This window comes from Carassius gibelio, chromosome A1 (genome assembly GCF_023724105.1).
Source record: "Carassius gibelio isolate Cgi1373 ecotype wild population from Czech Republic chromosome A1, carGib1.2-hapl.c, whole genome shotgun sequence".
In the NCBI taxonomy this organism is placed as follows: Eukaryota; Metazoa; Chordata; class Actinopteri; order Cypriniformes; family Cyprinidae; genus Carassius; species Carassius gibelio.
The window spans coordinates 24,786,500-24,813,611 of record NC_068371.1 but is presented as its reverse complement, the minus strand read 5'-3'; the positions used below and the strand labels follow the sequence as shown (position 1 = coordinate 24,813,611).

General features: G+C 38.4%; 1 protein-coding gene across 1 annotated transcript in view; it reads right to left on the bottom strand.

Annotated features, from left to right (window-relative positions):
• Window positions 1-27,112, bottom strand: part of LOC128016452 (polypeptide N-acetylgalactosaminyltransferase-like 6) — a 162,305-nt gene that overhangs the window by 26,175 nt on the left and 109,018 nt on the right. Inside the window, exons 6-7 of the mRNA XM_052600964.1 lie at window positions 10,444-10,629; window positions 901-1,084 (exon numbers count right to left, since the gene is read on the bottom strand). Coding sequence (XP_052456924.1) covers window positions 901-1,084; window positions 10,444-10,629 — 370 coding nt within the window. The remainder of the gene's footprint in view (window positions 1-900; window positions 1,085-10,443; window positions 10,630-27,112) is intronic.

Here is a 27,112-nt window from a genome sequence, read left to right as displayed (position 1 = left end):
ATAGCTTGCTTAGTATAGACCCAGCCCCAACCCAACTTTGAGAATAGATTAACGGCGATATTTTTTTTATCGCCCGATAAGAGTCTCGCGTTAACGCAGCATTTTAACGCCGATAACGGCCCACCACTAATATATATATATATATATATATATATACAATTCCAATCTTAACCTAGCCGGAGCACGTTTGACCCCCAAAAAGCCTGGTTCGTATGACCAGTGTGAAGGTTGGAAGCTCGGTTGGAAGAGGTGGGCAAGAGCGCAGTTCTGTTATATATTGATAAGTGAGTGTAAGTGCTAACTGCACCGAAGTGCAGATCTTCTGATACCTGCTGCATTATTGAGTGAATATTTCTGAACGTGAATAGATCTGTAAAAGCAATATATAGTGAGAGGGTTGTGTGTTACCGCTTCCCATACCACTCAAAATAATAAACCACAAAGTTAACAAAACAATTCATATTGTAAATACTACTGTTTTGTGTCATGGGACGTAGTCTTAAGAGTTTTTAGGTATGAATGTAGTTGTATAGACTTCAAATGTGTGGTTTGTTTATATATAATGCCTATTTGAAAATAGCTTCAACTTTTTCGGAGATGTGAGCTCTGAGAGCATGTTTATCTTGGCCAGTTATTCAGGAATAATGGACAATATTTGATTGAATTTATCTATTATTTGTTCCAGAGTAAAAAAATTGTGGCTGAGGACAAATGGCTGAGGCTGATGGCCCCTTGGCGATCATAAGAGACTTCCTTCAAAAACATAAAAAAAAATTCAACCCACGCCAAACTTTGAACAGTAGTGAGTATAAAGTGAATGCATATACAATGTTTATAATGTTGTGACAAACTGGGTATGTGGCCACTGGCATGTAATGCTCAAATACTGATTTCACTCACTCATATGGGTCACTGGGGTCTGGTCCTTGTAGCTCAGGTGGGATGGGAATACGTTTATAGTACATCTCCCAGTCAAAGGCTCCCCTCATGGCATCCCCTGCCTGTGCCTCGTACCCAAAGTGGTTATGGTCAATCACATCTATCATGGGAGACACAATGGTTTTCGGATTCTGGGCGATCTGGTCTGTAGGTAGAAGGCAAGGAGAGAAAAGGAATAGAAGAGTTAGGTAAAGCTAGAAATCTATCATTTCCAAAAAGAAAGGGGAGGCAGAGCATCTCTGGAGTCTCCCTCCTCTCCTCACTTGCTCTTCCTCGCTCTGCTTGGCTGAGTGTGGCGACCCTGTGAAATTTAAAGCTGCCACAGCCACCCGGCGATTAGAAACAATTACAGTGCTTCAAAGTAGGTTTGCTCCATGGAGGGCTGAGCAGAAAGGACCCTCGGACCTTAACTCCATCTCTGTCAGTCAGCACCCGCTAAGCCGTCCCAGATCTGTCACCCACACTCTCCCTCAACACCACTGCACTACTGGACCATGGAGATCACAGGAGGCAAGCAAAAGAGAGAACAGACCTGGAGCATTGGCTTAAACACACAACACCATGCACCTTAAACAAATACATCATGAAGATTAAACTCAAGAGCACGAGTCTGTCTGAAACTGAAGCGGCAGTGACCACTGCAAGACTCAACACTTCAATAATACAAAAATTCCCAATGAATGATAATTTTATATTGAAAAATAAAGTATCTTAAAACATTTTACTAGCTTTTTAAGCATTTGTTTTTTACCCAAAGTGACATTAAATTAAATGAGATATTTTATAGGTTGTACCTATGACTTGTCATTCTTAGCGCCATAGTGTACTGTATGAGTTATAGGAATTATATATATTTTTTTATTTATTTATTTTAAAATACATTTTTACTCAGCAAGTATTCATTAAATTGATCAAAACTAACAATAAATATATTTATAATACTACAAAAGATTTCCATTCCAAACAAAATGTTTTCCTAATCATCAAAGAATCCTGAAACAGCACAACTGTTTTCAACAATAATTATAAGAAATGCTTCTTTCTTATATTTTTTTTTTCTGAGAGAGAAATGTTTTCTGAGGAAACAAACAAACAAACAAACAAAAAAACTACTGGAAATTATTTATGAAATAATTAAAATTCCTATCGCAATGTAATTTCCACCACATCTGCTAATTAACATTCTTTGATGAAAATGGCAGTGATTGAAATTACATTTTGAACTCTTTTAACTTGCTAATAGCAAATAATAATAATAAAATCCATAAAATAAATATATTTTCACCAAATTTGAATAATTTGATACAATTATACAGCTTGAATGAAAATGATAAAAAAAAAAAAAAAAAAAAAAAAAAAAAAAAAATCTTTGGTATCACACATTTTATCTTTTTTTTTCAAGCTCAAGCTCTTAATTTTTTTTTTCACAATTTCTGCACAATATACACTGAAACACTTATTTAGACTATAATAATGTTAATACATATTTTATTATGAACAGTCATAGTTTAAGACTGAAAGTCCAATTGTTGGAGAAGGGTTAAAGCAAAATCAAAACGTAAAAGTCATTTGAAAAATAGCAGAAATGTTAAAAGTATGGTAAAATGTTTCAAAGATCCTTTTAAAAGTGATCTTCATTTAACACAAATTTAACAAGTTGTGATAGGGTGTATGTGTAATAGGATGTATCATTTTTGACTACTACTCAACCTCCACAAGCTTCCAGCATCCATCTGTATGACGTGATGGCAACCAGACCACTGTCTCTTCATTGGTAACTGGTGTGTGGTCAGAGTAATTTAGCAAGCTCTCCCATCCAGATACTAGCCAGGCTCAACCATGCTTAGTATTAGAGGATAACCAGTCAAGAGCAGCAGGGCTATAATCTGTTGCCTTTCTCCTGCAGCAGACATGTTTCTGTGCCGTTTATATTGATGTATAGTGAATACAAGCAATTTTGGTTATATACCAGTAACTTAACTACAACTAAGCACAAATTACAAGAATACAAATGTACTGCAGCACAATACTACAAATAGCTGTTTTGGTTGAAGAATTTACTGTCGGCTTTGTGTCATTAGTTAGGCTAGAGGATGTCTTCTGTCGAGAGCTGTTGGCTTTGCATTTGTTTACGTGTGTGTGTGTGTTTCAGTTCAAGAACAGGCTTTCCTAAAAAGCTACCACACAAACAACCACCTGCGTTCTCCTGCCAGCACTCACATATCACGCCTTTGTTTTCTCTCTGGCATCAAGGATTCACTTTCCTACCGTAAAAACCTGCTCTGCTGTGGCGCTTACTGAGGCTGAATCCTTTGTTTGATTCTTTATCCTGTTGCAGATGTATCTAAGTAGTCTAAATCTGAAAACCAAGGACCCCATCTGATGTGTGCCAAGTTGAGGAGGACAAGAATAATATAAAGGAAGACTAAGCACAGATTTCTGATTTAGATTTGACTGATTTTTGTTAAGGGTAGTAAACAGCATTAAACCAGACAGACTGCACATTGTAGGGCACGATAATGATTAAACTGATAATCACGATTATTTTGATTTAAATTATAATCACGATTATTAATAATGATTATTCTGTCCTGCTTGGGAAAACAAACTGCTAAAACCAGCCTAAACTTAACTGGTTTCCCAGCTTGGTCAAGCTGGTTTTAGCTGGCTGTTCCAGCTGGTCTCCCAGCCTGACAAGGAAATGTTCAAAACCCCTCTAAAACCAGCATTCTGACCGGCTTTGACCAGCAAAAACCGGGATGGATAACCAACTAAAATCAGTCAACCAGCTTAGGCTGTTTTTTTTTTTTTTTTTTTTTTTTTTTTCAGCAGGGAAATGCAATAACATTTAATGTGTCATTTAACCAACCTCCACTGACTATACACTGACTTCATTTAACCAACTATGACTATACAAAACTCATGGTTTTGGTTAGTGTTTTGACATCTATATACATTTTCTAAGTGACAATTTGTTCGCAAATAGGAAAAAGCCACAGTAAATTTGCTCAAAGATCGTTAATACACACTGAAAACTAACATTGCCATGCCATTTGCTACATGAAATCTGGTAAAAACTTTAGAAACTCTTACTATAAAATCCAACAGTTCCAATTTATATACAGTTTCCCCATTGTACTGTCACAGGTAGGAAATACAGTGGATCCTTTATTGAAACTCATTGAAAGTTTGATCATGGCACATTTGGTAACACAAACAGTACAAATGGCTTGTGGAAAAACGCACATTGTCTACATGACACTTTCATGTAAGCAGAATATCGTTGTGGAGAGATCACTAAACTCATATGTTTTCATATCAAGGGGGAAGTCGTGGCCTAGTGGTTAGAGAGTTTGACTCCTAACCTCAAGTCTCGGGCCGGCAATACCATGCCTGAAGTGACCTTGAGCATCATAAATGACTGCACACTACTCCGTGTTTGTGTGTGTGTGTGCACTTTGGATAGGTTAAATGCAGAGCATGAATTCTGAGTATGGGTCACCATACTTTATGCTTGTCATCACTTTCACCTTTTCACTCTCATATTATCATCAGCGCTTGTTCTGCCATCAGTGAGGGCGCACAGGGTTGCCAGATTGCACAAATTACATAAAACACCGGGCAGAAAGTGTATCCTTAAAGGAGAAAAGCTCTGTTTTGGGACTTACGTGAGTGACACCGCTGAGTGTGGTGGCTTACTTTTTCAAGTGGCCCTGTTTATCGAGATGCAGCTGCAGAAATGTACTACTCTACTGCCCTGTCACTGGTCACTTCATCCAGAACTGCCCCATCAGACCCCCACGCTCGGCGGTGAGTACCCTTCACATAGAACTAGACATCTCAGCTCCCTCTTTGTTACCAGTACAACTACTCACCCCAGATTGTTCTGTTTCTGTCTCCACCCTCGTAGATTCTGGCTCTTCTGGCAATCAAATATCCCAAGACCTACTAATTCGCCTCCACCCATCCTGTAAATGTCATGCTCATGAGCTCCAAGTTGAGACCATTTAGGGAAAACCACTAGGGCTTGGGCGGGTGAAGTATAGGGCTCCCCCATTGAAACAGAGTCAGATGTCATCATGAGGAAACCATCAGCTTTCTGGTACTGGAGGGACCCACAGTTGATATTATCCTGGGATGCTCCTGGCTCACTCTCTATTTTCCGGAAGTCAAATGGGAACTATGTGATGTAACTCGCTGGAGGGAATTTTGCCTACAGAACTGTCTCTGCTTGGTCCCAAAACCAATCGCAAGCCCTGTGCTGGCTCAAGTCACTTCTATTCTCGTCAAGAGCCCCAAGCCTCAGGAGATTCCCACCATCCCATCTGACTATGTGGCATTCCAGGATGTCTCCAGCAAGCAGGCTGCAACTCGCTTCCCTCCTTATCAGTCATGGGACCGTGTTATTAATAATAATAATAATAATAATAATAATTCCTTACATTTATATAGCGCTTTCAAAGCACTCAAAAGCGCTTACATAGTCAGGGGGTATCTCCTCATCCACCACCAGTGTGCAGCATCCACCTGGATGATGCGACGGCAGCCATATTGCGCCAGAATGCCCACCACACACCAGCTTACTGGTGGAGAGGAGACGGAGTGATGAAGCCAATCAGCAGATATGGGGACTGTTAGGAGGCCATGATGGTCAGAGGCCAATGGGCGAATTTAGCCAGGATGCCGAGGTCACACCTCTACTCTTTCCGAAAGACATCCTGGGATTTTTAATGACCACAGACACAGACACAGAGAGTCAGGACCTCACTTTAACGTCTTATCCGAAGGACGGTGCTTGTTGACAGTATAGTGTCCCCATCACTACACTGGGGCGCTAAGGCACAAACAGACCACAGGGTGAGCACCCCCTGCTGGCCTCACTAGCACCTCTTCCAGCCGCAAACCTAGTTTTCTCAGGAGGTCTCCCATCCAGGTACTGACCAGGCTCAGCCCTGCTTAGCTTCAGTGGGCAACCGGTCTTGGGCTCCGGGGTGATATGGCTGCTGGCAACTCCCCAAGGGTAGAGTATACCCGCTGTCCATCCTGGAGCACAATGCTGTGGAGAATTACATCCAGGAGGCTCTCAGCCGAGGATTTATTAAACATTCCACTTCACCTGCTGCCTCAAGCTTCTTCTTCGTGGGCATGGACTAAATTCCCAGACTGTGAAGCTTCCTTTCCATTCCTGCTCCTCGTCCTAGCCGCTCTCGAGTAACTCCGTGGAGTACACATCTTCTCCAAGTTGGACCTGTGGAGCACATTTAACCTCATTCGCATCTGAAAGGCGATACCACATCAGAAATCGAGAACTGCTTGCCATCAAGTTAGCACTGGAAGAGTGGCATCACTGGCTGGAGGGAGCTAGGCAATTGTTCATTATCATCACTGATCACAAGATTCCCTAATGGTAAAGATGCTAATAGACTCAACCCTCGCCAAGAGCACTGGGCACTATTCTTCAAGCTGTTAAATTTCCCCATCTACCGTCCTGGAGACCGCAACTGCAAGTCTGATGCCTTGTCTCGTCCATACTCACCGGACTCACCCACCGATCCTGAACCCGTACTCCATCCAGCCCTTATCGTCTGGCCTATCCTTTGGGAGCTCTCAAAGAGTATCTGTAATGCCAGTCTCTCTGAGCTTGCTCTACTGGGAGGCACAGAAGGGAAAACTTGTGTTCCCACGTCACAACGACAGACCCTTCTCGGCTTAGGTCATTACCCTTTCGCTCCTCCGAGCTCGATACTGGTGGCCCAGTTTACCCAGGATGTCATCAGGTATGTCTGTCCCTGCTCAGTCTGTGCCATGTCGAAAACTCCTCATCAGGTCCCCATAGGCAAGCTTGTACTGCTGCCCGTACCATCAAGGCCCTGGTCCTACATTGGGGTAGACTTTGTTACTGACCTGCACAACTCTGATGGTATCACCTGTCCTGGTATTTGTGGACCACTTTTTAAAGGCCTGTAGACTTATGCCCCTAAAGAGCCTGCCTATGGCTTTAGAGACAGCAGAATGCCTGTTCAACTATGTCTTCAGGAATTACGGCCTCACGGAGGAGATCATCGTCTTCTGGTTAATGGGAGGCACAGTATCCTCCAGATACCATCCCCAGACAAATGGTCAGACTGAGTGGAAGTCGCTTCCTCCCCTGGGCCAAGTATGCAAAAAAAAAAAACAAAAAAAAAACACCTCAGAACACCACCAGATCATGAAGGGAAGAGCCCTTGGAGGTTCCAGCTTTGGACTACAGGTTCTGAGTGAGTGAAAGAGCACACCTGCAGCCACTCACCATCCTCCCATATCTCTGCACTCCACTAGGTCCCACGCTGTCCGGTCAACCATTTACCTCACTGAACATTACCTGACCACTTACCTGTCTAATCTTTCCTTTAGTTGTTCCAATGATCCCTTGATCTTGCTCTCCTTCGTTTCTGCTCATCTCCAATCCACCTGCAAAAGAACATAGCTTCAATCATCTAGGCTAAGAACCCAAGGACTGTTATTCACTCACATGCTCTCTGCTTCCACGATCTGCTCTGCTGCTCTGTCCAATAAACTAACCTGCTTAATTACTTACCTCTTGTCTCTGGCTTGTGTTGTGACAATAGGAGGACATTAAAGGGTTAGTTCACCCGAGAATGAAAATTCAACCATTTTCTACTCACAATTGCTGACTTGAATGCGAGTTGCTTGTGCTGCTCCTTATAGCTCGTGATGAAAATCCCACAGACCAAAGTACTCACCATACCATTGGCTCATTCTGTTACCACTCGAAGGTGATTGGGCTCTCGGGCGAGATCCTATTCGTCAATCTGTTCTGACATAATGTTGAAAGTGAAAGACTGAAAGGGGACAAGGGTTACATACGTAATCTAGACGTTTTTGTAAGCTAAATATCCAGATTTCAAGCATAATAATAATTTTTTTTCTAACATAGATTTTTATGTCCAGAACCCAGCTACTGTACTCCATAATGGCTGGAGATTTCTTGATAAAACAAAGTACAATCTGTGCTTGTGTAAAAGTTTGTTTCCTTTGGTCATCGCATTTTAAAGGCATGAAACCATGGTGAATCTGGCCAAACATAATTTATAAATAGTTTGATTGCATTTTATCTAACAAGCAGGGATGTAGTGGAGGCTAAACGCACGTAAACGCCGTTTACGCACCTCCCAAAATTCGGAAATAGCGTTTACCCACCTCCAAAGTGCGTTTATCCACCTCTAAATTGAGTTTATCCACCTCTAAATAGCCTACAGTTCCTATGACATTTTAAATTAAGCTTATGTCGTTTTAGTTTCATATTGTTCATTATTAGTTTCATAGGTTGTTTGTTGTTAAAGACGAAGTCTTTCATATTGCGCTGCAACTTGTCAGTGTTGACCAATTGCTTGCGGTGTTGCCAGTAGTAGTGGGAAGTTCGGATCATTTTACTGACTCGGATCTTTGAGTCTCGTTCAGCAAAATGAACTAATCTTTTCTCTCCCCGTCTCTATGGGATTGACAGGAAGAATAAAAGACTCGGACCTCACCTGTCGATTCAGAACCCATATGTTGTGTAATGCACATGCGCGGTCAACACAAAATGAACAACTCACTCTCTGAGACAACTCTGTAACGTTAGTCCTGAGTCATTTTAAAGATTCGTTCAAAATGAACGACACGCAACAGACTGCATCAAGATTCAAAAATGGATATCCTGCAATTAATAATGATAATAATAATAATAATAATAATAACGTTCATTATTTTGAATAGAAATCATCACTCATACAGCAGCCATTCATCTCATCTCCGGTTTATTTGTGTTAGTATACATACAATTTCCATGATCCGCCGGGGCTATAGTCCAATGGTGCGCACATTTGAATAGATAATAATTTTATGACATGTTTGTAAAATATTTCGTCATACAGAATAACATTTATATTAATTTTACACTGATTTATGAGATCTGAAGAGCTAAAACAGCTTACAGAGCTTGCGATTACTCTCCTCTTATTCAGTGCACATCAGTGCAATATCATTAGTTTGTAAAGCTGTCAATCATCTCACATGAACCAGGTGACCAAAAGGATGTCCTTCTGCAATGAAGGTGTCTGTGTCATTGAAGTCTGTGTCATTGATAAAATATATGAAAGACAAAAGTAAAACAAATATTTGATTCCAGCTTGTTAAATGTGAATATGTTCTAGTGTCTTCTCTCCTCTGTGACAGTCAACTGAATATCTTTGAGTTGTGGACAAAACGAGACCATTCCTGGGCATTTGGGGAAACACTGATCCACATTTTTCTGACATATTATAGACCAAACAACTAACCGATTAATTGAGAAAATATTCAACAGATTAATCGACTATGAAAATAATCCCAAATCCCTAATCATTACGTACAAGTGCATTGCATTGGAACCCCTGGATATAATGTTCTCTCTGTTTTGTCATTTAGTACACTTTATAGATTTCAACCTTATTATTCCTTCTTGGGTCTCTTTAAAAATAACTTAGATTAATGTAGGAATTGAATAGTGATTGTGTGACCTATATGAGGGAACAACCAGTGATACCCTTGGTAGTAATATCAAATGATAGCCTATAGTGATGTCATCAGGATACACATACACCGGTAGGCAGTGGCCCACCTTACCGTGACCACAAAGTGGTCACCCAGAATTTATAGTTTACCCACCTCTTTTTTTACCACTACACCTCTGCTAACAAGCAATGGTTTGATTGCATTTTATATAACAAGCAATGTTTTGAAGAGAAGACTTGTGGAGCCCAGTTCTTCACATTATAGATCAGAGCTCGGTTTCAAACAGCTTGCAACACAGTACCTGTCATCCGCTTGTGCTTCAGCTTCGCTCTAATCACACGTCAGGCCACTTCCCAGCATGCCTCTTAAAGGCCATGCACAGCCCATTGTAACTAGAACTCGCCATTCCCCCATCCCTGGGATGACCACCTGATGATTAGCCCAGCCCAGCAAAAAAAAAAACAAAAACAAAAAAAACCCAGGAAAACAAAACAACAACAACAGACAGATCAAGCTTACTAACTAAAAAGTTAGCTTGAATCAGAGCAGTTAGCATCGAATGTGCAAAACATTTGCTGAAGTAGGCATTTTAAAACATTTTATAACAAGGTCATGCACATCAAAAGCCATGTGTTGCAGCAGGATAAACTATAGATTCTATCCTCAATGAGTTTGAAAACAAGAAAGGTTTTTATATGATTAAAGGAAAAAGCTACAGACAAGAAAGGAGGAGATTGAGTATTTATTTATTTATTTTGTTAATCAACCGACTGCAGGGTGAAAGATTTTCAACAAGAAAAAAAAATGAATATTGAAATTGCTAGATTTGAAAGAGAAAGATAAGCACAAAGAACATTATGTTGGGTTTTCAGTGGTTTGTGTTTGATCACAGTGATAGGCATGAAAAAACAGAGAACTCTGTGTGTATGTGCTGCTGCCAAGGTATAACGTTTTTTTATGTGGACTCACCAAGCAGGGGTGGTAGCCAGTTGATGTTGGCTTCGCAGTGAGAATCCAGGAAAGTAAGGACTTCTCCTCTAGCCACCGATGCTCCCAGCAGCCGTGTGCGGATCAGACCCTCTCGCCTTTTGGTACGCACAATACGGACCTTAGGAAATCTGGACATATACTCCTCCAGATGTGCCTTCAGGTGATCTGAAAAACAGGCAGAGAAAAAAGGAAAAATTACTATAAAGAATGCATGTGGGGAAATTACATAAGTCTAGGTTAGTGTTTTGTTAACAGAAAAAGGAGGGAGATTGATTGTGTGTTGCGGTGCAGTGGTGCAGTAATTTAATCTCAGAATTGTTTCTCCATTCTCGCTGCCCCATTCAAGGACATTACTGTTTAACACCCCATAAGATTCCACCGCTGTTAACACTTAAATGAATTGTTGAATGTCTTCGTTTCTTGAATATAAATCAGCACAATCAGACTCAAGTTCTTCAATTATTAAAACAAAATTGCCATGCTGGTTTGACTCAAACACTTTCTGTAATGTAAATGCAAAAACAGTGAAAAACCTAGTGAATTGATTATGCACCAAAAAATTAAAAAAGTAATTCAAACTTTTTCAAGTTATTTACTGACATTAGCAGACATTAGCATGCTTTTTAACTAACGTGCACGTATCATGTAACCGAACAGAACACAATTGTTTTTTTTTCTCGAAAACATAAAATAACATTTAATTTATTCTTTTGCTCCAGTCAAATGTAAAGCATGATGAGAACTAGAATTCCACTGCCTTGCTTTAGTCAGTGCAATAACAATAATTAATGTAGTAACACAAATGGATTAAAGGGGTCATATCATGCGATTTGAAATTTTCCTTTCTCTTTGGAGTGTTGCAAGCTCTTTGTGCATGAAGAAAATCTGTAAAGTTGCAAAGACTAAAGTCTCAAATCCAAAGAGGTATTCTTTATCAAAGTTAAGACTCTGCCACTACCCAGTAAATAGCTCATTCAAACACGCCCCCATATGTCTATGTCAGTATGTGAAAATATTTGCATAAGGCCACCCAAATGTTCATGCAAAGAAAGAAGGCATGGTTTCAGTAACCACAGTTAGTGTTGAAGCCGCCATGTCAGGAAGATGCTGTGTATCTAGGCGAAAGCAAAAGCACTTTATTTGGCCTTCCGAAGGTAGATGCATTTAGGTATCTTTACTGAACAGAACAGCAACGCATTTTATGGATGACCATTTCCTGAACATAGGAGAGAAGGTAATTCTGACTTTGCTACGACAATCTGGCGCTTCTGAATCAGCTACTGTAAGCATGTTTTGTTATTAGTTTAAGTATTTGCTATTGACTGTCCAAATGCAGAGTTTTGAGTGTGTGTGTGCTTGCGCATGTGTGTGAGAGAAAGAGAAAGAGTCAGGGTCACACAGTGGAGTCCCCTTTAAGTAAATTTCCATTTTACAAACTTAAGTGAATTAAACAGTGAAATTAAGACAAAATGCTCAAGAACCATTGTATTAGCTAAATTTATATATTGTTTATGTCCAACATTGCTGCTTTTGGAATAAAACTTTCAATGCAATGTTTTTCAGTCAATATGAATGCACAAACATCTTTAATTATGCTAACTTGAGGCAACAAACAAAAAGCGAAACAGATGGAAAAAGTAGATTTTCTCTATGTTAGTCTGGAAGTGGCTAATGCATTTGACCCCTTTCAGTGATAGTACAAAGAAACAGCAAAGGCACATATTTCAAAAGGTAAAAATACTGAGTGAAGTCTTATCTTTCCACACATTACTGTTTGTTCATTTTCAGAAGCAGCAGGAGTTTGCTGAAGCTTGTCGACCGTTTGCACATTATTCAAATACAAAGCATTAATACCTACACAAACTCAATCACCGCTTCCCAGCTGCTGTGCCTGTGTGTGTGTGTGTGTGTGTCCATGTGACTGTGTGATTAGATGCTTTGGAGGTACCAAATACATGGGCTTTGGATTAGCACCAAAAACATAAATCCATTAGGTGCAGCAGCCATGTGTTTGAACAGGAAGGACCGGTGAAATTCTTCATTACATATGAAAGCTTTGAAGCAGTCATCAAAGTTACAAACATGAAAAGGGTCACACTTTGACTGTAAGGTATGTGTGCTGTGTTTGACTTCAAGAAAGAAACGTTCATAAATTTAAAAACCTCTAAAGTTTTCTCTTTAAAGATGCTTATAATGGTTATTCCTGCATGAATTCTGAAATAGATGTATTCAAATCAAAACACTGCATTTGTCCCTTTTGATTTTAAGGAAGCGTTCATTTAACAACAAATCCAGTTTGACATGATATTTACATGCATGATGGTTACATACCTCCAGTAAACTCCAGAGAAGACCAGTTGTGTCAGAAATGCCGCCCCGACATATTTATTTTTAATATGGCAACAAAAAGAATGGCAACTTAATGATGGTAGCACTTCAGACCCTCAGAGGGTTTCTGGTTTGTGTACAGAGAGCTCACTGCAGGCCCCCAATGCAATTATAAACAACCCAAACAGAGCAGGACATCTGTGATGAAAAATAAAAGAGTATATTAGCCGATGGGGAGACAGTATGTGGGGCGTTCATCTGGTGGACGTCAAACAGCAATGTATGTGTGTGCACTTGTTTCTCTTGCTCAGTTCTTTCAGGCCAGAGGCCAAACTCACTTCAGGGAACCTCCAGCTGCATCCTCACTGTATACTAATCTCAGACAAAGTCACCTGCCAGCGCAGAAGTTGCATTCAGCCCTTTATTTTTGTTTCTCTCTCTTTCTCGCTCTCTCTGTTCTTCTCAACTCCCAGGGTGTCTGGCCTTCAAACAAATGGCCCCAATAAATGTGACAGCCTCAATATGAGTTGCCACTGCACTCTGATCCCACTGAGCTGAGGTGGGGAGGAGACTCGCAAAACTTTTCCAGGCTGCTATTAGTGTAAATAGCTCACAGAAGTGAAAGTGTTGGGTGGTTTTTCCTCTCTCTCTTTTTCTTCCATGTCCTACGAGCACTTGATTAAACAAGGTCATAAATCATTGGTGCTGATGCGTGGCAGGTGGAGCGGCGGGGAAGGAAGTGACAAATAAACAGTTATGAGGAAAAGGCAAAGTTTCGTATCCCACTGGCATATGGCTCACAAGCCATGATGAAGGGCAGGCGCATTCTCTGCTTTGATGGTTAGCAGACAGACCTCTCTGGGCCACTACCTTCCCAACCTGGGTGGAAAATTTCATTTTTCTCTTTCCCTGGTGGTCTGTCATTAAGACAGATGGTTGAGAAACACTTTCTCCATTCGAGGTTTTGATAGCTTCCCGCACCGTACCCTTTATATATTACATTCAAATCGATGAGATGTGAGACTCTCTGAACAGTGCTTCATTAGAGCTTGTTTCTTTTATACAAGAGCTACAAAAGGGGATAAACTTGCCAACGTCTCTGCAATTCAAATGTAATGAGTAAGAGATTCACACCAATGAGTCACTTGCTTTAATTGTTGCTGCGTTACTGGATGAACTCACTTAGAACCATATTGTTTTACTGGTGTGGTTTGTATTAGACTGAGAAAATAATATCCCCTATTATTAGCTGAGAGGCATAAAAGATAATAACTGCAGTTCTGACCATATGGTGCCCTAATATCTAATAGGGTCATGTTTGTTCTACAATGAAGCAGATTTATTTTCCTTCAGAACAGTCTTTGTCGAAAAGTCCAGGTTTTCCACACTTTTCATGATCAAAAGAAATGAAAACACTTTTTGTATCAGTCATTTGTAATTACTGCATAAAATAAAAAATGTAAAAAAATTAAAACAAAAAATACATTCAAGTCGATATCCTAATTAATCATTCAGACTGATTTGCAAATCTGTTCAACCAAAACATGCATTAAATGTAGGAGGATGCACTAAAATTATAAGCAATAAAGACATTTATAATGTTACAACACATTTGTAATTCAAATAAGTGCTGTTCTTTTTAACTTTCTATTAATTTAAGAATACTGAAAAAATGGTATTATGGTTTCCACAAAAATATTTTCTAAAACATTTTTAGCTTTGATAATAACAGAAAATTCTTCTTAAGCAGCAAATCAGCATATTAGAATGATTTCTGAACGATCATGCATTGAAGACTGAACTAATGGCTGCTGAAAATTCAGTTTTGCGATTGCAGGAACAACTTTTAAGATAGATTAATATAGAATACATTTTAAATTCTAAAAATATTTCACAATATTACTGTTTTTACTATTTTTGGAAAAGTATTTTTTTTATCAATGTTTTAATTCATCCTTGCTGCATATAATGTAGATAATGTGTCAGAAATGATTAATAACACAGTGGAACACCAATTTGTGGACAACTCAGAAAACAATGAGAAAAAGTAAGACATTACCCTGAGGACAAAAAATCTCTTCACTTTTCAAAATCATTCCAACCCCATATTTTTCAATGACAGTATTTATGCATCTTCATTGACACAATATACATTACATTTCCAAGTCCTGAAAAACCAGCAAATCAATAAAAGCATGTAAAAGTTGCTGTTAAATAACAAGTGCCCTGTTTTTGACACGATATATCACTGGCTTATTTATCCTGGCACGTTGCATCACTCACCAAGTAGTTCTTCCTCGCTAGCTGTGATTTAGCTAGTGCAGACTTGCCGTAATGGACTCATTACAGTGAATGAATTAGCTGCTTTGTCTCTGCACAAGTGTCGCTGGGCTCCAATGGTGCTGCTGACATTGTAGTCAGGACTCGTTTGTGGCCCCCAGAGAACAAGCGCAGAGAATAAAACATCCGCTAAGCACAGGCACCTTGAGCGCTCTGTCGCCTTTATTTATAATACACTGTGTGCTTTTTAAGGCTGCCGTTGGCCAGTGTGTGAATAAAAGAAAAGCACCCGCCCCTCTTATTGCCCTGCTTGTTGGCTCCAATTTACTCAAACGCAGTTTTCCTCAGGGGGGAGATACGCACTCCCTTGAACCATTCATAAATCCGTCTCTGCAGCGAGATCAATGTTCAGAATCAATCCCAATTTATTACATTGCCGCTGTAAAGACGAGCAGAAAATGAGGCCTGTGCAGGAAACCCAATGGGATCCTGAACGCAGAACAAGGGAAATGTCTAACAATGCTTGTAAATGTAGCAAATTATTTAATTGTAGCAATAAGCTTGTCTTAAAAGTAGGGAGACGCATATTCAGTTTAGAGTGTGGTCATCAAAGCAACAAAAAAGACTGTGAGCCTTTCATAATAATACAAAAAAAAAAAAAAACCTCCAAGACAACATTTAACTGTAGTTCATCTCTGCAACACTTGATACAAACCTCTTTAGATTGCCTTCAAGATGCTGCTAAGCTAATTAAAATGTGAGTCTAACCTCAATTAAAATCGAAATTGGAATTGATCACAAAGTAAATAAGATTCACAACGTAATTCGTTCCAGGATTGTTTGTGAGCTGCTTGATGACCATCAAAATGGTTCTTAGTTTTACTTTTAGAAACACAATAACACACAGTTTAGTCTTTTCACAAACAATTCTTAAAATCTAGTCAATATTTTGTTTTATCCATGAATGTGTCCATTTTTACCATTCAATTTCATTTGACGAGAATAATGGTTTAGTTTGAAGACCAAATTAAACACAAAAACATTTAACAATAATGTGTGGAAATCTCCTTGTTGTGGGACCTGTGCTACGGTGTTCATTTCCTTCAGTTTCACTTCATGAAGCTTGGACAGAGCAATCCCTGACATGATTGACTATGACTGGATGATCTGAAACCATCATATACTTCAAATAACATTGTTAGTGCATTATTAATATATTTTAGTCTAAGTTTTCTTGTCATAGTTTCATCTGCAGCGTGTTTTAAATAGTTTGATTAATGTCATGATGTGCATTTTTGTCTCATCTTCATTACTGCTGAAATAAATCATGAGACTCTTCGTTAACAAGCATTTCTGTCAGTTATTTTATTGATAAGATTAAAGGGGCAGTTAACCCACATATTAAAAAAAAAAAAAAAATCACAGTCACGGTTATCCAAATCTGAATCACTTTCTTTCTTCAGTGGAACACAAAAAGAGATGTACTTTCCTTTTTTTATTTTTATTTTTTTAGGTTAACTATCGTTTTAACACTGGTGACACATTTGTTAATAATAAACATACATTTTCAATTTTCTATGAAACTTTCATCGCAAGAAAATCTAGAGGATATAAAGGACAAGGTATTTGAGGGTATAATTATAATCAAACCTCTACTCTGTAGCAAGAATATTATCTGTCGCTAAAAGAAAGATATTTCATGCAACATTAAACATCTCAATTGCATAAGGAGGGAAATAAAATATATAATTTTTCTGTTTTCCTCTGCCAGTTGAACACAAGTCAGTGACTCCAGGATAAAGAAAACCTCAGAGGTGAAAGGCTTATGTTGGGTTTTAAGGTTAGAGAGAGACATTCACAACAGCCTGCTGTCTACAGGATTCAACACATGATTAGAGGAATCTGGGTAGATATAGGCAGCATATTCTGTTTACGTGTAGGTACATGTCTACTGTTTCAGAAGTAGTAGGGCGCTTTCAATGATTTTCAAAGTCAAACACTTCTCCAAACTTGAACGCTGAGATATATTAGCCCATTCAAAGGTAAAAAAAACTGAAACAATAAGTGAACTGACTATAGATTCTCTGCAGAAGCAGAGGAAATGTGTTGGCGATTGCAGTACTGACGTGCAAGAACAGAAATTGATATTCCTCTGAGAAAGTTTCCTGCGTAGGGTGTATGATAATTCAGCCTGTATGTGTTTCATATGCTATTCAGAACAGCTGCTATTGCCTAAAAACAAAGACCCGGCCTGAATCCAATTGATCAGGCAACTGTGTTTGCCTGTGGATGAGAGCAGCAGTATTACCACTATAAAAAGAGGTGTGACTTCTCCAATGTGATGACCGGAACCTTAAACATACACTCATTGCCTCAGCCGTCCAATCGAAGGGCAGGTGGGTAATTGGCCAGGCTATTGAGGGTAGACAGCAGTGGTGATCAGAGAGGTGAAGCCCATCTATTAGCCTCCTTCTAGCCCTCTAGAGCCCACATCACAACGTGTGTTTGTTTGTCGCTGAGGGGATATAATGCGGCCTCGCTCTGGACACAGCAGGAAAGTGTGCGCCTGTAATGGTCCCTCATTAATGGAGAAGCTGCCTCCACGCAAGGCAGGTTTTGTTTGAAAGATTCACCAGTCGCTCAATGCAGCTCTATTAAGAGACAAGGTCATTCATCTCGATGTGGAGCGGAAAGCACGTCAAGCAACAATGAAGAACTACACACACTGATTACAAACCAAAAAAGCCGCTCCCCATTCTCTGTGGTGGATACACAGAGAGCGAGACACAAATAAACGAGAATTTATGTCACCCTGCCCATCAGAATTGTGCATGTTTGAAAGAAAAACAGACAATGACATGCATTCTTCATTTTTATTTTGATGACATCAAGGACAAGCAGTAGCTTTTCTTTCGTCAACAGAAACTTGAGTTATTAGATGGAACATAAATACATACATACATACATACATATATATACATATATATATATATATATATATATATATATATATATATATATATATATATATATATATATTCTAGGGGTGCCCTGATCCGATATTCAGTATCTATATCGCTCCGATACTGGCATTTTCTCTTGTATCAGGTATCTGTCAGATGAGGCTAATCCAAATTAGATATTCTGCGTATACAATTCTGTTATTGTTAAGCCCCACGAAAGCCACACACACACACAAACAACAACAACAACAAAAAACTTATGAAGCACAATAAAGTTTTCGCACACTATATTTCAAGTGTTCTGAAGCCGAATTTAATTTGAGGTACAGATGAACATTTACCTAAGTCAAGTTCAGGTAAAATCTTCTCTCTGCTGTGGCTGTCCGTCATCCTTCATTCAGCATTCAAACTGCATGCCGTGTTTGGTTACGACAACTCTCTCCATGATTATTAAATGTTCCTAATATTATGCTTGATCTGTAAATAAAGATAAATGGTTTTGCATAAAAGGACTTTATCTTGCTGGAGTTTCGTGCTGTTTCTAAATCTTCTAAATCTTAATTTCTACTGGGTATCGCAACAATCTTGCATTATTAATAGGGATGCACCGGTTGACCGGCCATAAATCGGAACCGGACGGTTTTTGCTTAAAATACGTGATCGGCAATCGGCCGGTTTTTGTTCTTTTTTTGGCCGATTTTCCGGAAGTTCACTCGCGTGCACAGACTACATTGTAATCGTTCGCTATTTCATTTTTCTGGAAGAGTATTTCGAAATCTGTGCGCAGGACACGGGCAACCGATTAGTACTGCAAATGCAGAGTTTCATGTCTGAGGCACAGATAGCAGGAAGCGATCAGCCGTTGGTGTACTGACCCACAAATAAGAGCCCCTTTCCTGTGCGCACTAAAGCTGCGCGAGCATATACTGTACCGGTCCGCGCCCTGAACACGGGTAGACCGTGAAGAGATATTCAGCTCAACTTCTCACGTGTTGGATGAGAAACGAAATGGACTAAACTGTGACAAAACTAATTTTATTATTATTATTATTATTATTAGAACTTGCATACACGTTTCAAAAGCCAGAAATAAACGTCAGTTCTGCATTAGGATGTGTAACGATACGATCTCCATACTCATCGGGAAGAAGGAGGCGGGAACCGGCACACAATCAAAACATTTTAATATTCAAAATAAACACAAAACAGCGCACCAGCCCCTCGCGGATGAATGGTGCACACAAAATAAAAAGCAAACATAAAATAATGTCCCAGGCCTGGTCCTCTCTCGTCCTTCACTATAGTCGCTCCAGTTTTATATCCTTACATTTCCTACGTGGGACTCGATACCGGCGGTGGGGCGCAGGTGCAGCTCATCTTCAATCACTACACCTGGCCTCACTCCTCGTTCCCACGCCTCTCGGCCCCGCCCCACTCGCCACAGGATGATTATTATTTTATTTTACCTTAAAATTGCATAGACTTAATTTAATTTAAAAATCACCCGCTGTACACTGAAAAAAGTGTTTCATTCATCCAATTAAAATATTTTAGGGTAATGATTCACATCTATATATATATATTTTTCTTTTACTTGAGACAATAAGTTATTTATTTTCACTGGCTCAAGTAAAAAAAATACAGATGTGAATCATTACCCTAAATTTTTTATTTTTATTGGATGAATGAAACACTTTGCATCTTTGTTTTATTCACACCAACATTATTTGATTTTAACATTTTGGAAAATGTATTTATACAGCATACTTTTATTTAGTCTCACTGGTATAGAGCTTTTTTTTTACTTAAAACCAAATTTAAAAACTAAAATACTGAATGCTGATTAAGAAACATCTTATTGAATGTGTGTTGATTGTGTTGTTTGGACTGTAGAACTATGCAGTTATTGCCTTTAATTTCACATGGTTACAGTTAATCTTTAAATTTAAGGCCAGTTCTCTGTAGTTTCAACCCAATTTAAAAACAAAAGCTAAATGCTGATGTCTATACCATCTATGTTTGTACTGAATGTAGGCTACTTTTTGTGCAGTAACTGCCATTCATTTCAGATGATTAGGGTTACTGTTTTCAGTAGCCAAAGGCAAGTCTGGCCTGTCAAATACCAAATATCTTGTTTATAAACACTTTCCTTCTTTCTTGTTTGTTGCTTAAAAAAAAAAAAAAAAAAAAAACGGAAATCTGTATCGGAATCGGCCAGTTTGCTTGTAAAAAATCGGTATCGGAATCGGCCATGAAAAATCATGATCGGTGGATCCCTAATTATTAAGAATGCTTATTGCTTTCTTAATACAATGTTTTGCAAATGTATTGCATTTATCACAAACAGATAATCAATAAATTACGCCCTTTTATATTCAACAGAAAAAAATAAAGTCAAAAGGTTTGGAATGACATTAGTTTAAAAAATAATTATTATTTTCATTCTTCGGATGAACTATTCCTTAAAAAAAAAAGTATGAATGTTATTGCATTAGATAACTAAATATCAAGCCAAGCGCAATTTATTTTGAGGAGCGAACAAGTAGAGAGAGCACTAAAGTTTTTTTTAGAAGTTTAAGTTAGTTCTGAGATAACAGTCACTATGATATTTTAATGACATTACGTTTGACTTAAGTGGCAAAATATATATATTTTTTTTTTTGGGGGGGGGGCAGTGTTTGTAAAGCACCAACAAAATTGTGAAGCAAAAGTAATTGCCACAAAAGCAATTAATTGCACCAAATGTAACAGACTAACCTGAACATTCTTCACCTCTGAACAGACTTCCAAAGATGGACCATCTGTGGCATACAAGGAGATGTTTGTTTACCAAAAATCCATCCATCCATCTATCCATCTCTCTGTCTGTCTGCCTGTCCTTTACTTTCTTTATTTATTTTAGTGCCTATCCTTCTATATGTATGTAATAGTGGTCTACATGTCAAAAAAAGAAAAGAAAAAAAAATGGTATACAATAAATCGGTTTGAAAGTAAAGAAGAACAGCTACCACTAGAATATTGATGTGAAACACTGATGAGCCAGACATCTCACTTGGATTGGAGGAGTGAAAATGCATCTCACTAGCAATCGGAGGAGACGTTTAAAGCCCAGTTTGATCGGCTGGAGGAAAATGACCTTGTGAATCTCACCCTTTACTAGCCTTTTGATTTGCACATCCTGTTAAAACATTGGATTCCTTCTACTATATAAAGAGCTCTTAATGTAAGCAGAGCTCAATGGCATTTGTTAGATGGCAGTGAGTACTGTATAATGAACACTTAGATGGGCAGTTATTAACCCTAGAATGAATTTACTGTGAAAATACCAGAAAAAATAAAACATCGAAAAATTAGATTAGATACACAACCTTTGATCTGAAATGAAAGAAATATGAGAAGCAATTGCTGCTCTCTTTTATAAGTTAAATTACCTTGCTATCCATACAATGAACAATTAAATGGCGAGTTTCATTCAATTGTTTTTACACTTAGCAATTTTCCCTGCAATCTGGTGATCTACTTTTGTATCTCAACCTACCAATTTAGAACTACTGAACTAGAGAACCTTATGCTTACTATTGGGTGTTAAATTTCTACACACACACACACACACACACACACACACACACACACACACATGCACACACACACACAATTTATAAGAAAGAAGAAAAAAAAGAAGAAAAAAAAAACAGGTACACTTACACCCATAATGGCAGCTTTCAGGCACTTACACACTCCAGGTTCCCTCCATTGCTCTTCAATACACCACATTGTGTTTGATGGATGCTTCTGCGCTAAAATCAATATTGAAAGCTTTTTTCTTCCATTATAATTAGACGACAGCCAAAATTGAACACTAGTGATGTCAAAGATGGGGTGAGTACAATGAAAACAGGCACATAAACAAGCCATGCCATTTTAACGGTAATTCATTTGAAATTCTAAGTAATTTCATGTATTTGAAGCCTCAAAACATCAAGCAGACAGCTTGATTGGAATCCCATTATCTGTCCATTAAAACAATCTGCTTTAGAATCAATTCTTCATTTGGTGAGATTCTGTTTGTTTGAAAAGTTGACGTCTCAGGCAAACAGCAATTTGCACAGTTTAGGCATTGTTGTGGCGGTGAAACAAAGTAATGTGCACTGACAGACCAATAGAACTGGATTACATGCCTTGTAGTGCAAATCACAGATTAGCTCAAAACCATTTTACTAGGACAGTCATTTTGATGGGATTTTTAGGTTATACAGGGCAGACGTTCTCAAATGATTTTGCTTTAAAACCCCAGAACAAAAGCCGTATCAATACAGAATCAAAGTAGTTTTCAGAAGTAAACAAAAATGTCCTTAAACTCTATTATTATTACATACTGTACATAGTAAGCATTTTATTTTATTTTATTTCATTTATTGATTCATTTCAAACAAACAAATAAAGTAAAACTTTGGAGCCCTAAATTGGCTCCATACAGTATGAGTTTGCATAGTCTACTTGTTTTGGAAAAGGTTTGTCTTATCTATTTGTTTTGGAACAATCTGTTAGTTCCCTGTAATTTTGCCCACCTGAAACTTGGAATGCTGAACGACAAAGTCACATTTGGCCAGCACCATCTCAAAACAACTGCAAACTTCTATAGAACTATTGATCTACGTTTGTCAGCTCAGCACTTATTTATTCCACCAGCAAAGGCTAAAGACAGCATCTCAAACTTCAGGCCTGGCACATTTCACGGCTGCAGCTAGTGTTCCTTCACTACACGTACAGTAACTACAACAGTCTGCACAGAATGTTCTCTGCGAACTCTCAGCTGAGAAATCCAGAATACAGTGAACCGAGAACAGCTACCACTCCAAGAGACAATAACCAGCACTGGATGCAGCATTTCACATCCAATAAAGTCCCTTGTCTTAAATACAGCACAAGACAGACACAAAACAAACAGAAAATAAAGCAGCAATACGAATTCCACTGACAGAGCACCTTGAAATCCTATTGTTCCACTCTGCTGATAAACAAGCGCGGGATGAGCGCAAACATTAATTTTGGGCTTTCGAGTCCTAGACACTGAGGATTACATAAAAGACTCAAATAGACCCTGAGAACAACACTGTTGATATAAAAAAGCAAAAAACAACAACATTGGAAAACAATATAAAGTCCAAAGTCTGAGCAACAGGCTTTCCTTATCAACAACGACCAGGTTATATTTTTAAAAAGGCTATTAAAAATAATTCCAATAATGGACTGTCTCTCTAAATAATGACTTAGCAAGTTGCTAATAGCCAAGCCAAAAGATGGAGAATGAATAGAAGTCATCTGGAAAGCAGAAAGCTGCAATCAGCACCTCAAAGAAAGCAGAACAAACCTTTGTTCTTCAGGCGAGAAGAATGCTCAGAGCATGAGACGCTAAGCAGAAAGTCAAGCGATTTGGAGGAGGAGGCCGGGTCAGCAGAGAGCTGCCACAGCTGAGGTTATTGCCAGAGTGCCTGACCTTTTAAAACTAGCCAAATAGTCCAATGGAGAGGGGTGCTGTTTTCCAGCAGTCGACCGTTTCCCCCCGCCTGAACACAGAGATGATCAAGGGGGTGTGATGGACATGCTAGGCTCAATCTATGGTTGAAAAACTTTCACAAACCATCTCCTTCACTCTGATGAGGAGTTGAAAGCCCAAACGTTTGTCAAATCATTAACAGCTGCATTCATCTTTCACTAATTAAAGCATTATCATAAATGTATAAACGGTGCCTTGGCGACTATGCATAATGCAACAAAATCCGGACGGCAACAACAGACCTGAGAAAACAAATATAACTCCAATTTATGCTTCAAAGCAAGACCTGCCTTTTAAACAAATCCCCCCCACCACCCGAAAAAAAAAAAAAAAAAAACACATCATTAAAATAGTAAATGAATGTACTAATGAATGAAAACATTAGCATTCATCAGTTGACTGTTGAAAGCATTAAAATGGCATGATTTAGAAATGATGATATGTAATACGAATACCTTTGTACTTTATTTTAATCCGCAAAATTGCAATACTTGTTTAAAGCAATTTAAAAACAAACATTAAACATTAAAACTATATATAACAGCAACTCCTACTCTGAAATGTATCTTAGCAACAAGTTTGGCAGGAAAATATTTACCATTTGAATCTCAAAGCATGCATTATGTCAAGCAAAATGATTACTGACACAATTACAAACTCAACTTCCAAGTAAGCATGCAACCTTTATTTTTTTTTATTCTGGAATTAAGAATACAAAGGCCTCTGTGCAAAAAGTCTTGTAAAACCCCCCACACCCCACACAATCAAGGTCTTGAATTATATAGCACTCTTTGTTGGAAACACCTCTAGATTATACAGGCTTTACATTGACAGGTTACAGTCATGATCACAACCTGAAGGACAATATCAACACCCGTGCACATCCTTCATCATGCAGGATTTACACTGATCAACACCTGTAGATATTCTCCATCATACAGGATTTACACTACATGATTGCAACAATGCTTTCCTGGACCGGCAGCAACAAGACATTTCCCCGCGTATGCACATCACTGACATATGCATGCACATACTGCCTCACCTCTACCAATCCTGTTCAATGAATCATATTCTTCCAAAATTCACACACAAACAGACATACCTCTCTTTGTCTGTCTCTCTCCTACTTTCCTCCTATTTTTCTATGCTTCTCCTCTCTTCTTCTAGTGAAATATTTCCTTTTTTTATTTTTATTTTTTATATTTCCTTCATTTTTATTGAAATTAAATGTTTTTCTGATCAGATATGTGATGGGGGGAAAATAGAAGAATGAGTTTAGCAAAACAGTAGATTTGAACTCCAATCGATCGCATCTAAACATAGAGGCATTTGCTTTACGCTCTATGCCACTGACTGCATCTTTAGTAATATTGTCTATACCAACCAAACACTGGTGGGCAAGCTAGAGTAAAAAGCTTCTGACAGAAAAGTGCGCTATATGCACTTAGTGTAAACAGACACTCTGGCCCCCTGAGCCTGTGCCCATAATGCCTATTTGATAATCCAGCCCTTAGACTGTGCGTCTGTTTTATATATATATATATATATATATATATATATCATATGGTTTTATAATGATACATTATAATGATATACAGTAGTTATCTTTAGAGGGTAATTTAATCATCAAAAAGTTTTTTTTTTTTGCTGCTGTAGCATAGAGAAACTTTAGGGAGTGTCAGAGGGTTGTTCTGAGATGAAGTTTCAGCCTTTTAGCTTTCTGAAGACTTTTGCAAAGGTCAAAGCAACTGAACCTATAAATATTCATATTCAGGTACTTTATAGGCAGGTCATCCAGGTCAATTAGATGTAGGAATATTTCAGGGTCATGAAACTTAGAGCATGTCAGAAAGCTGCTCTAAGATGAACATATTCATATTCTAGCCTTAAAGCTTAGCTACTCAAAGTCACAAAAATTTTTTTTGTCAGTGCTAAATTGCTTTTTGTTTTCAAATGTATCTTTAAAACACAATATGCAAGAAGAAATATGCAGAAAAGTTATTTTTATAACCAATGGCTTCATAAACACACTTTTAAGGGGGAAAAAAGAAAATACATTATCAATATTGATGTTTTGGTATCAGAGGGCTTAAGAGTAAATGATGATTAATGAATGAAGCGGCAGCTGAATATGTTTCTTTGGAGATAAGAGAAGAGATAAGCGAGAGCATGAGTGGGAGGAGAGACAGAGCAATGAGAAAGAAAAGCAGAGAGAACTTACAGTAGTAATACATATTTTTAATTTGCCAGATGGTTTCTGTAGTGCCCTCACATAGCCCAGCATTCATTTCTTTCATACAAAGCAATCCTTTGCGACTGCAAATTGTAATTATTTTATTATTAGAGGTTGGGGAGGCAAAACATTCACTCTGACCCCTGCCGTGCATTCAAACCCCATTTAAATGGGATGGCGACCAGCCAGATTAATTAGACAGGAAAAAACACAACCTATTTCACACCACATTGGAATGTAGTTTTATTTTACACCTACAGTATCAACTTGCAATTCATTTCCACTCTTCTTAAACAAAACTCTGTGAAAAGCAAAACAACTAAACAAAACAAAAAACAGTTATTATCACCATATTCAACCCAAAGCCTTTTTTCCCCAATGGAACAACATGGAATTTATACTTCACAATACTTAATTATCAGTAAGTTACTTATATTATTTATTTACTTAATTATCATTATCATCAATTATCTGCCAATTATTCTTTCTCCATTTTTAATGCTAAAATTACAGCATAATTTAACCCCAAGAAACACTCCTGAAAGTCCTAAAGATCATTCAGTCTACAGTACATGCCAGCGATGTCCATATAAAATTAACAGCAGCTGAAAAAGTTAATTTGTCTTAATCACTGCCAACAGCCATGAAGACCCTGTTCTCTGCCAAGTCTCATAAACATCTGTTCAAACTGAATGAATATCTTAAAAAAAAGAAAAGAATTCCAAACACATGCTTGTCTAATTTTCTTTTTTTAATTTATATATTTATTTTTGTAATTTGAGAGCAAACTCTGACCTGCACGACAAGCAGGCACGAATCCAAAGCAGGCGTGAAATATTACATGTGGTGCTGTCAAAAAACAACATTTGGCATTGCACACACAAGAGACAGTTAGTTGCGAGGCGAGAGACTGCCAAATAAAGCCCTGGGGTATAAAACTCTGTCAGCATCTCAGAAAAGTGCTTGTGCCATAATCACATCACTGTTGCCACGTCTCCATGATAACAGAGAGACACTGCAGGGCTTGCGTCCTGCAAGTAATGAGGTCACATCTGCCTGTTACGCCCCAATCAAATCTCCTTTATGGGGGGGATTATGACATAATTAAAAAATAATCCTCAATGGCAAGAGACAGATAAGGATGGTGTGAAAAACATATTCTCTATGATGTGCGGTGGGACAGGATGACAAGCTATGTGATGACAAATAATTGAAAAAGAACAACTGCACACTCACTTAAGTATAAGCTATTTTAATCCAACATTTCGTCTAGTAGCCTTTGTG